Source organism: Pan paniscus, chromosome 16 (assembly GCF_029289425.2).
Source record: "Pan paniscus chromosome 16, NHGRI_mPanPan1-v2.0_pri, whole genome shotgun sequence".
In the NCBI taxonomy this organism is placed as follows: Eukaryota; Metazoa; Chordata; class Mammalia; order Primates; family Hominidae; genus Pan; species Pan paniscus.
Window position 1 is genome coordinate 38,092,699 of NC_073265.2, and position 12,496 is coordinate 38,105,194.

General features: G+C 37.8%; 1 protein-coding gene across 4 annotated transcripts in view; it reads right to left on the reverse strand.

Annotated features, from left to right (window-relative positions):
- SHC4 (SHC adaptor protein 4) overlaps positions 1 to 12,496 on the reverse strand; it is a 159,848-nt gene that overhangs the window by 25,888 nt on the left and 121,464 nt on the right. For all 4 annotated transcript variants that reach the window (XM_055098722.2, XM_055098721.2, XM_055098720.2 and 1 more), the window contains 2 exons: positions 6,391 to 6,514; positions 4,644 to 4,815 (listed from right to left, as the gene is read on the reverse strand). In XM_055098722.2, the coding sequence (XP_054954697.1) occupies positions 4,644 to 4,815; positions 6,391 to 6,514 (296 nt within the window). The remainder of the gene's footprint in view (positions 1 to 4,643; positions 4,816 to 6,390; positions 6,515 to 12,496) is intronic.

Genomic DNA, 12,496 nt, shown 5'->3' on the forward strand with positions numbered 1-12,496 from the left:
ATAAACTTAAAAGAAAAAATTAATAATAATCCCAGAAGAATATAGCAGACTTCACTTTCTGACACAGGAAATGTTTGACAGGTAAGAAAGGAAAATGGATATTTGGGGTGAACAGAGTACACTCTTCATAGTTCATCACCTTGGAGCTGCAGAGTTGGTTCTGATTCGGCTGGGGGGTTCTAAAGGCTACCAGTGTCCTGTGTCCTGAGGGTTACTGCTTCTGCTTGAGAAGTCACATGCCAGAACTCAATCCAAGTCTCAGCCAGAAAGTGATTTTCAGGACACTGCTATAAACATTGGCCATGTAGCCAACCTCTGTCTAACTTTGAATTGGTAGATTGGATCTCTACTCTACTCAGGTTTATGCCAGGCTCACGTCTCACCCTTGAAAATCTCATCCAAAGAACTTCAATCATCCCTGTACATACAACTCTCGTCAGCAATATACTGTGGGGGAGGGATCCACTTGATGCCTTTGAGATGGGCAGTGTCTTTAGAAAGATTAGTTTGGCAGCACTGTGCAAGAGGGTTTGAGGGAATGAGATTGGAGTCAGGAAATGGTCTTTCAGAATCATCTAGGCAAGTGAGGACCAGGACTTAGAAAGAGGCAGTAGAAACGGGAAAGTTTGGATAGACTCAAAACATATTTTCATGGTAGAATCCTAGGTCTTGAAGACTGAACTGATATGGGGCCCAAAGTGTGAGAAAAACAGAAGATTGTAGATTAATGAAAGATTGTCAGTGCCATCAATAAACCTGAGTAAATCAGTACAAGAATCAAGTTTGGAGTCAGGGAGAAAATGCTGAGTTCAACCTTGATATAGATAAGCAACGTAGTGCAATGTGGCATTACAGCTAGAGAGATACATAAGAGCCAAAGACAGAGAAGGTAGAGGAAGTGTGTACACAAGTGGCCTGCCAGAAGCAAGATAAAGGCCAAGGGTAGAGCCTAGGAGAGTGCTAATGTGGTGGTAGGGCAGGGCTTGTGTTTTTATTGGAGGAGATGAAATAAATGATAACATAAAAAGAAAAGGTAAGACTTACTTTGAAACATATCAAAAATAAGATGGATCAATGTATGATAACCAGCTACATATGTAATAAAGCAAATATAATAAAATGTTAATTGTAGAATTGAGATGGTATGTGAGTGTTCATTGTATAATTCTTTCAAATAGTCTATATGTTTAAAAATACTCATAATAAAATGTTGGAAAATGTGAGAAAATGAAAGGAAAGCAGCAACTAGAGATGCAGAAAGAGAATGAAAAGGTGGAAATGTTTTGGAAGCTTACAGAAGAGTTCTCAAAAAATAAGAGGTAGGGCCAGGCGTGATGGCTCACGCTTGTAATCTCAGCAATTTGGGAGGCCAAGGTGGGCAGATCACCTGAGGTCAGGAGTTTGAGACCAGCCTGGCCAACATGGGGAAACCCTGTCTCTACTAAAAATACAAACATTAGCTGGGCATGGTGGCATGCACCTGTAATCCCAGCTACTTGGGAGCCTGAGGCAGGAGAATCGCTTGAACCTGGGAGGCAGAGGTTGCAGTGAGCCGAGATCACGCCACTGCACTCCAGCTTGGGTGACAGAGTGAGACTCTGTCTCAAAAAAATATATAAAAATAAATAAATAAATAAATAAAATAAAAATAAAAAATAAAATTTAGAGGTGGAAGTCTTAGAGCAATCAGGCAAGAGAAAGAGATAAAAAAACATACAAATAGGAAAAGAATAAGTATTTTTCTTCACTGGCTATAATAATTCTATACCTAGAAAACACTAGACTCTGCCAAAAGGCTCCTGGAACTGATAAACTTCAATAAAGTTTCGGGACACAAAAGCAATGTACAAAAATCTAGCATTTCTATAAACCAGTAACATTCAAATTGAGAGCCAAATCAAGAACACAATTTCACTTACAATAGCCACCAAAATATAATAAAATAAAATACCTAGGAATACATCTAACTAAGGAGGTTAAAAGTCTCTACAAGGAGAACAAGAAAACACTGCTGAAAGAAATCACAGATGACACAAATGAAAAAGCATTCCATGCTTATGGATTGGAAGAATCAATATCATAAAAATGGCCATACTAGCCAAAGCAATCTACAGATCCAGTGCTATTCCAATAAAACACCAACATCATTTTCCCCAGAATTAGAAAAAAATACCCAAAAACAGTTGGTTCATATGGAACCAAAACATGAGCCCAAATAGCCAAAGCAATCCTAAGTAAAAAGAACAAAGCCAGAGGCATCACATTATCTGACTTCAAGCTACACTATAAGGCTACAGTAACCAAAACAGCATGGTACTGGCACAAAATCACAAACATAGACTAATGGAACAGAATAGAGAACCCAGAAATAAAGCTGCACACCTGCAGCCACTTGATCTTTGACAAAGTCAACAAAAATAAGCAATAGGGAAAATACTCCCTATTCAATAAATGGTGCTGGGATAGCTGGCTAGCCATATGCAAAAGAATGAAACTGGGCCCTTACTTTTCACCATATACAAGATAGATTAAATATATAAACGTTAAGACCTCAAATTGTAAGAATCCTAGAAGAAAACCTAGGAAATCTATTCTGGACATCAGCCTTCGGAAAGAATTTGTGACTACATCCTCAAAAGCAATTGCAAGAAAAATAAAAATGGACAAATGGGACCTAAATAAAGAGCTTCTAAGCACAGCAAAAGAAACTATCAACAGAGTAAACAGACAATCTACAGAATGGGAGAAAATATTCACAAACACTACGCATCCAAAAAGGTCTAATATGTAGAATCTATAAGAAACTTAATTCAACAAGCAAAAAACAACCCCATTAAAAAGTGGGCAAATTTCATGAACAGACATTTCTCAAAAGAACACATACAAGCAGCCAACAAACATATGAAAAGATGCTCAACATCACTAATCATCAGAGAAGTGCAAATCAAAACCACAATCACATATCACATATCACATCAGAATGACTATCATTAAAAAGGCAAAAATACAGATGCTGGCAAGGCTGCAGAGAAAGGGGAATGCTCATACACTGTTGGTAGGAATGTAAACTAGTCCAGTCACTGTGAAAAGCAGTTTGGAAAGTTCTCAAAGAACTTAAAACAGCACTCAAACATTTGACCCAGCAATCCCAACTACTGGGTATACACCCAAAGGAAAATGAATTGTTCTATCAAAAAGACACATGAATTTCTATGTTCATTGCAGCACTATTCACAATAGCAAAGACATGGAATCAATCTAGATGCCCATCAATGGTGGATTGGATAAAGAGAATGTGGTACATATACACCATGGAATACTATGCAGCCACAAAAAAGAATAAAATCATGTCCTTTGCAACAACATGGATGCTGCTGGAGGCCATTATCCTAAGTGAATTGACACAGGAACAGAAAACCAAATACCACATGTTCTCACTTATAAGTAGGAGCTAAATATTGGGTACTCATAGACATAAAGATGGCAACAATTGACACTGGGGACCACTAAAAGGAGGACGGAAAGAGGGGGGCAAAGGCTGAAAAGCTATCTGTTACTATGCTCACTACCTGGCTGATGGGATCATTTGTATCTCAAACCTCAGCATCATGCGATATGTTGATGTAACAAACCTGCACACATACTCCCTCAATCTAAAATAAAAATTGAATTTAGTACACATGTACGCAAAGAAGTGAACAATAGACACACTGGGGCCTATGTGAGAGTGAAGGGTGGGAGGAGGGTGAGGATTTAAAAACTAGCTACCAGGTGTTATGCTGATTACCTGGGTGACAAAATTATCTGTATGCCAAACCCCTATGATAAACAATTTACCCTTGTTAACAAACCTACACATGTACCCCTTGAGCCTAAAATAAAAGGTGGAAAGAAAAAAACTAAAACAAAAATAAAATAAAATAAAAGTTGAAATTACAAAAATAACAACAACAAAAAAGAAGAGGGGTCAAACATTATAAAGAGATACAGAATACTGAAGAAGGAAATAGATTTAGCAATTAAACCACTGGTGACCATTGTAAAAGTAACTTCCATCAGATTGTCAAGCAGAGTTCAGATCTTCCAGTATAGTGCACATGTTAACACAAAGACAGGGACAATGCTTTCTAGAAGTTTGTGGGTGAAAGGAAGATGACAAGGAGGTGGAACATTATTAGGTTGGGTTGAGGGAGTCCAAGTTTTTTGCAGGCAGAAGGAACCAATAGAGAAAGAGTGAAGATTGAGACAGACGTTACTGGACAGAACTAGGACACAGAGTTGGCAGGAGAGGATTGGATGAGCACAGGGAAAAGATTAGCTTTGGAGATAGTTGCTAAGGAAGAGAAGCAAGGAGAACATGGGCAGACTTAGAGCTGTGGAGGGGTGAAGCTGAGGATAACATGTTGGATCGCCTCAGTCTTCCCAGTGAAGTGAGATATGAGATCATCTGCTGAGGCTACAATTGGGGGATTAGGAGTAAAAATGATCTAGTGTAGCCTCTGACAGTTATTCACTCTCTGGCTCTGTATTTGAGGAAGACAGGACTTTCTCTAAACTAGCATTTGGAAATCCTCAAAGTAAATGCTCTAGTGATAAGGGCAGAATTGCATTGCTGGTTCCAACAACAATAAAACATTACATACCAAATAGCACAACTTTTCACACTGTATGGGGCAGTAAGCCATTTGTTCCGTGGCTTGAACTTTGATCCGCATATCTGAAACACCACCTACTGGTGGCTGCTTCCCTGGAATTTCATTGTAATATTCATGATCTTCTCTCTCCTCGGCATGGCTATCAATATGCACCTCCTCACTGTGAAGGAAAAAAGAATCCTCAAGAGGCTGGGAGAAAATTCAAATACTGTAAGGGATGCAAGGGGATCAGAACCAAGCAAATCATCCTGAAAAACTTTGCATTCATGTTTTCAGTTTATAGCTGTGCTTAAGTGATGTTAAACATCTGGATGGAAGCAGTCAGATGGTTGAGTTGTTTAGCTTTCTGTAGACAAAACGGGGTAAGCCAATAGAAAGTGCCAAGGGTGATGCTTTTGTGTCTCCTCCAGTGATAAAAATAATGATAATAACAATATATGAACTTCCTAAATGTAAGATATTTTTGTCATAAGATCATAAAAATACAAAGTATTCTTGAGTATCTCCAGCACACTTTGATTGTTCCATTTTGGAAATGTTTTGCCCAGATAAAATTTAAATATTGTTCTTCGGGTATAGGGCCTGTCCCAGTTTATTAAACCAAGATGAAAAAAAAATAAGAGAGCTATGGCCAGCTATCTTGTCTGCACAGATCTGGAGGAGTACATGGGATTAATAAAGAAATATTAGAACCATATGTGGCAAGTGGGTAGATTTATATAAACATGGAATTGTTTTTAAAATTGAAACAGGGCAAGACAAACAAACAAACAAACAAACAAACAGACTTTTCTTCCAAATTGGAATCAGGGAAAGTTTCTTACTAAAAAAAAAAAAAAAGAATAAATCAAGTCTATTTGGATTGAACTGATTCAACTGACAACTCACACAGTTTTGTTAGGTTCATTACATGTCAATAAAATGATAGCACTAAGACAGAAGTGCTATCCTGGGAAAAATTCAGCATCAAGGCCTCCTGGTAACACCCTCTCCTTTGCTGCCCTAGACTACCTCATAAAAGGAGATCTCCAAACCTAGTATTTGTTGATACACAAAGTGACATACCAGAGGAAAATGCATTTTAAAGTACCCAAGAGTTTTGTTTCTCCGGCATGAATTGTGTGAGCCAGAGGCATCACTGCATTCCACACTTGGTGGAGTCTGACAGGCCTGAAAGGGTTCAGCTTTCATTGCAGACTTTCTGTGCCTTAGAACAACCAAATCCTTGGGTCCCACCGTGTTCCACTCTAACCACAGTTTAGCTGAAGCCTATCTATTTACATTGCAAACCAACTGACAGGAATTTCTACAAGAGACATTTGATTCTTATTTTGCTCTTTGTTCTTGCTGTTTTTGTTGTTTTAACTGATATGTAAAGGATCTGGGGTTGAAACAAATCTGAGAAGTTTATTGATGTTTATTATTTTGATTTCAATTAATTAATTCAAAGCTCTTTATAGTGCTAGAATAACAGAGATAATCTATTCTTACTTTTAGTGAGAAGGGATCTCTTTTAATCTTGTTACAAAGCAAGAGGATATAACTGGATAAATATGAATGGAATGAAAATATTATTTTGTACTGAGACTGTGTCTATTTGTAAGAAAAAATTACTAATTTTATTAGTTCATTTTAAAATGCCACATTAATGTTATATATACACACACAAATAAATATATACAGATAAACGCACATATATATATATTGTCAAATTATTATAAAACTCTTGGCTGACCTTTCACAAGAAGTATTCAAAGAAGGATTTTTCAAGTACTGTTTAAACCGGAGTTCAAAAGCCTGCCCTATGGTACTTATGACGTCTTGGGCCATTCCATTGTGGCATTCCAATATGTGACAGGCTGCAAGAGGACATACAAAAAATAATATTATAATAAATTTTTAGAAAGAGAAGATTACATAAAATCAAAGTACTTCAAAACCATGAACTGATAATTGAATAAAAGGGAGCAGGACTACAAGCTCTCTGCAGCCATGAAATGGTATAAAGAATGCTTCACATTTCACATGAATCAAAGAGAAGAAAGATTCAAATTTTACATCAAAATATATCCAACACTTACAAACCGGGCGCTCAAGGCAGGGATTTGGGGGCCACATTTTTATAAAAGTACACTGATTTGACTAATAATGTGACTAATGTTTAACTGCTAGCTCTTGAATTCAATATAGATTATGCTTAGGGCACTAATCTACACTGAGGGCGAAGTTTGAGGTTTCATATTTGTCATCTTTGCATGGTATGTTAGGGAAGATTGAAAAAATACGACTTTCCAAATCCCTTCCAAAAGTGGGGAATGAGCTGTTGGTAAAGATAGGGGCTTTGGAATACGCCCCCCACCCCGCCGCCACCCCTTTTCCCTGTCATTGCTATTATAAAGCACTGAAAAGCACAGCAATCCCCATATTTGAAATCCCACTAAAAAAGTGTCTTCAATAAGCATCAAAATCAGCACTGGGTGAAGGTGTCATTACCAGAAGACATGAGAGTTTAAATTAGATACTTTTTCTGAGGCACAGTTACCAGGAAGGCGCTAGTTTTCACACAAAAATAAACAAGTTAGGGTGCGGGTAGGCATCCGACTATCACAAATGAGTAAGCAAATCTGCTGCTGCCACTGAAAGGAGGAGCTTGTGGTTAGGGACTGTAAATTAATCTCCCTACCATATGTAACATCATTCCTGCCTTGGTTAGAATATGGCCTTGCAATATGAAGATATAATTGATGGAAGTTTCCTAATGGTGACCTAGAAAGAGTCCTAAGGATGACTTAAAGACAGAGGCAATAAATCTCATGACGAATTTTTACAAAGGAACATTGGGATAACCAGAAGAATTGAGAGATGAGGAAAAGTCCAATAACAGTTTAATATACACAAGAGTGTTGTAAAAATTGTCACCTATTTTCTGAGAAACGGAAAGCAGGGGAGACGCAATGGGCTTAAAGGAGTGCATGGAGAATCAGATTAAATACCAGGGAAAGTATCTTGGGTCTCAGCATTTTGATAACAAACCTGGAACACATTACTAAAAGGGATATCTGAGGAGAGGAGAGACAACCGTCTTTATGGACTGGTTTAACTATGCTAACTTGGAAGCATGATTTTATGCTTTGCATTGTCTTGGAAAAAATTCATATTTATTTGAAGTAAAAGGTGATACATTCACATCTAACAGAATTTGTAGAGCTGATAACAGTAAGTTATAACAGAACCTATAACAGTGTTTCTTAGCCTTATGTTAATAATCACCTCAAGGAATCTGAGATATTCTCATTCCAAAACTAATTTGACTTTTATTTAAAAATTTTGTCTGAACACATTTGAAAGGTGTGTGTGTGTGTGTGATGGTGGTGTGGTGGTATTACTAAATCAAACAATGCTAAGGTGTCAAATCTTCATTCTTATAAAGTTGCCCCTTTAAAGTACAAATTGGATCCTGAAATAGACTTAGGAGCTAATTCCAGTTTTGAAACCCAGTTAAGAATATCTATAAATTTATATCTTTCCTACCAAAGGAAAATATTTGGTCTATCTTTAGACTGCCATTTTATATTGTTCCTACATCTTTCTCCACAGTAGCTTTACATAGTGACCAACAGATAGAAAATGCTCTAAACATATTTGTTGAATGAATAAATACTGATTTCTCTGAATCATATGAATAGTTCTACTGTATGAAATTGTCTTTGAGTTTTTTGAAGTGAGAATTGCAGTGAGTCCCTGCAATGGGACATGTTCTTATAGCTACTGGGTGATATAAATTATTTCTTAGGTGATTTGTGGAAATAGTCTCCTCCTTGCTAGTCAGGCCTCATATCCTGAGACCTAAAAAGTACCCTTGGAGATGTATCCTCCAGTTGAGCCATGAGAAGCTGTGTTACATTATAAGAAAAGGTAATTCACTAGTCCCAGATACTTGGGAGGCTTAAAGGAGGGAGGAGAGAGGTTCACTTGAGGCCAGGGGTTGCAGGCTCTAGTGTACTGTGATCACACCTGTGAATAGCCACTGCACCCCAGCCTAGGCAACATAGCAAGACCCTGTCTCTAAAAAAGAAAGAAAGGAAGAAAGAGAGAGAGAGCTTACATAATATCAAGTATGGCTTAAATGATAAAATATCTCCTAACACTAATATGCTAGCAACCTAACCAAATAAATACTTTTTTTTTTTTTAAAGAAAAGGTAATCCTTTTGTTTTTAATCTCATAAATTCCCAGTCCAATTAAAAATGAAGTCAAGGCCAGGTGCAGTGGCTCACACCTGTAATCCCAGTACTTTGGGAGGCTGAGGCAGGTGGATCACTTGAGGTCAGGAGTTCATGGCCAACATGGTGAAACCCCGTATCTACTAAAAATACAAAAAAATTGGCTGGGCATGGTGGCAGGTGCCTGTAATCCCAGTTACTTGGGAGGCTGAGACAGGAAAATCACTTGAACCTGGGAGGCAGAGGTTGCAGTGGGCCAAGATGGCGCCATTGCACTCCAGTCTGGGCGACGAGTGAAACTCCATCTCAAAAATAAAAATAATAATAATAAACAAAAATAAAAATGAAGTCAAAATAGAAAGTCATATCAAAATGGAAACAACAATTTTTGCGATTTTATTTTTTCTTAGGATTGAGGAGATGTTGAGAGATGAAGAGGAGGAAGATAATGAGAGAAGCAGGATACTTAAGCCTAAATAAATAAATAAGAAAAGCTAAATTGTACTTCCAGTGAGGGCGATGAGAGAATAGGATGTTTAAAAGAACTCCGTGAAAAGATTCAGATCTGAGTTCAAGTTCCAATTATGCCACTACTTATGTGACCTTGAACAAGCCACTTTATGGCAAGGTCCTTGTCTGCCAAGACAATGCCCTGAGTCATCTTTGAAGTCCCTTTTTGTTTTATAGAAATCCTATTCTTCCTCTGTCACGTAAGCTCAAAGTCTCTGAGGAACAGGGCGGCACGTAGGTACACAGAAATGAATGAATCAATCAGACACATCAACCAGCCTCTAACGCTTCTGGCGTACCTCTAGAATGTCTTATTTATCTCAACTTTTCTGATTCTGATGCTTTGAGGTTTGGGTCCTGTTCATAGGCTGATGCTATCAACATAATTTTCTGCTTTTCTTTGGATTAGCCTATTACTACCATATTACTTTATTTATTATAGAGACAGGTGTCTCACTACGTTGCTCAGACTGGACTTGAACTCCTGGGCTCAAGTGATCCTCCTGCTTCAGCCTCCCAAGCAGCTGGGACTACAGGCATGCCCCAACACACCCAGCTTGAGAAGACTGGACAAAAATAAAAGAACAAACAGTGGTGTCTGTCTGTCTCCAGGTAAGATGCAACAGCAGACAAACAGACTGACCTCATGCAGATGTTCTGCCCAGTCTCACCACCTTCAGGGAGCACATGTACTTTCACAGTTCCATTGTTGCCTCTCATAGACATGCTATGTTGCTCTATGGAAATGGTCTTTTTTAGGTTGGTCATGGGACAGGATAGAGGTGGGCCTTGAATCACATATAAATATGCCCATTTCCCAGGATTAAAACCAATTCCAAAAGCTTGGCCAAGAATTGCCCAATTTTCAGCTAAAGGGAAAGAAGAAAGACAAGTAACTATATATAAAAAGAGCCAAGTCACAAAAAAGAGGGTGCCTTTTCAGGGATATGGTAACTTTGTTACCAAGGCCTGAGCTTTGCTTCCCATGTCTGGAATCAGATGAAAGTCTGGATTTTTTTCATCCCACCTGTAGCAGGATGGGCTCACACTTCCAGCCCTGGGTATCAAGTACTACACTAAGATTCAAAAGAACCTGAGATACATATTCATCTGTCTTTTTTATTTGGTTATTGAATTAGGTAGTCATAAACAAGAGGATTACAACTATTATTAAAGGATAACAGACACTTCTTTACTACTTTTATATTTGTTTTTAATAAACAGTTTTTTTGTTTTGTTTCTGTCTTTTCCTTTTATACTTAGAAAACTAGAAATTCAAAAGTTCAGCTTTTCAGGTCAACCACCAGATGGTGCTATGGGATCAAAGCAGGGAGTCCTCCATACTTTAGGAAGAAACAACCTCAAAGAGGCAAGCCAGTATTCAGTTCATAGCTAATTAATACCACCAGGACAGTCGTACACATACTTTATAACTATAAACATAAATAAAAATAAGTGGATTAATTTAAGTTGGTTTTACTGGTTTTGGGTTTTTTTTTTTTTTTTTAACTTTCTTCAGAGACCCAGAAGCATGGCCTTCCTATATCCAGGTGGTCCAAGCAGTCCAGTCCCATTCACAGACTAGATTCAGGGAAAATATTAAAACATTCCTGGACTGCCACACATTTGGAGTAAGACAATGTGGATTTCCTCATTTACAGCAATTACAGAAGCAGGGTGTATTAATCACTAACTAAACTCAAAACATTCTTACTGGAGCTTAACCTTTTCTATAGAAAAGGCCTTTGATAAAATGAAGAGTTCACTAAAGGGTCCTAGCCAAGATGGAAAAAGTGGAAACTGCCCTGATTTAAATGCACTAATGCTAAAAGCGAATCAAGCAAAAGGAAGAGTGGGAAGCTTCAGGATTGTCAGCATGAAGCCCAGTCTCCTCTGCTCATCTCCACTTCGTGTCAACCATACTCTCCTCCTCATCCCTGCAATCTGGCTCCTGCTTTTATAGGTGTACAGAAATTGAGCTTTCCAGAGTGACCAGTGGCCTGTTAATTGCTGGGCGAAATAGCATCTTCCCACCCTCATGCCCCTTAACTCCTTTTCAGTGTGTGACCATCTGAGATGTCTCCTTCAGAAGAACCTTGCTCTTCCCCTCTGTTAGGTAATACTCATTTCTTGACTTCCTCCCGTCCCCTGACTACTCCTTAGGCAAGTCACTGTCTCCTGTGGCTTCTCCCACTCCCTGACATCCTTAGCCCTCTTCTTTCTAGGTTCTGCTAAGAAGTTGCAGTTTTTTTCTGCACCTGCAGGCCTGGCCTGCCTCCCTCCCCTCCCTGCCAGCCCCACCCCCAGCCCCAGACCTACTCTCTGGGCTTCTCTTGTCTGCCATTTTCTCCTGGATGAACCAAACTTGCTAGTTAATTTTATAACATCATCTTTCTGACTTCATTATTTTAAAACATTTATTCAAAGGTTTTGGATATTTTTTCTTTTTATAAATGTAATAAATATTCACTGTAAGAGTTTTAGAAAACAAAAAGGCACCAAGAAGAAATAAAAATTACAGAAAATTTCACTATCCAGTGGTTATCTCAATAACCACTAGGAACATTTTGCCATATGCCTTTCCTATCTTTTTATAATGCGTATCTACCCAGAAAAGTCACCTGGGATTATACTATACACAATCTTCATAATGTTTTTTGCATTAACAGCATTGTGAATATTTTTCCCATGTAATTACTTATTTTTCTACTATTAGCTTTAATTGCTGCACCATAGTACATTCTATGAGTTTATTTAATTTGCTACTTATGAATACTAAATTAATTTTGTCTTATGATATAAATAATATACAAAAATGATCTATATTGCTTAATCTTTGTACATATCCTAATTATTTCCTCAGAAATAAAACTACTGGTTCAAAGGCATTTACACTTTTAAGATGTTTGATGCAAATGATCAAATTGCTCTTTAAAATGTTTGAATCTAAACTCTTTATCAGCAGTGTTCAAGAATAACTACTACTCTAAACCACATTTTATCTTTTTTCAATGTTTGAAATTTGGAGATGAAATATGATGTCTAATTATAATTTGTGTGTCTTTGATTGCTAGTGAGGCTAAACTTTTTTATTTTTCAAATGTTTCT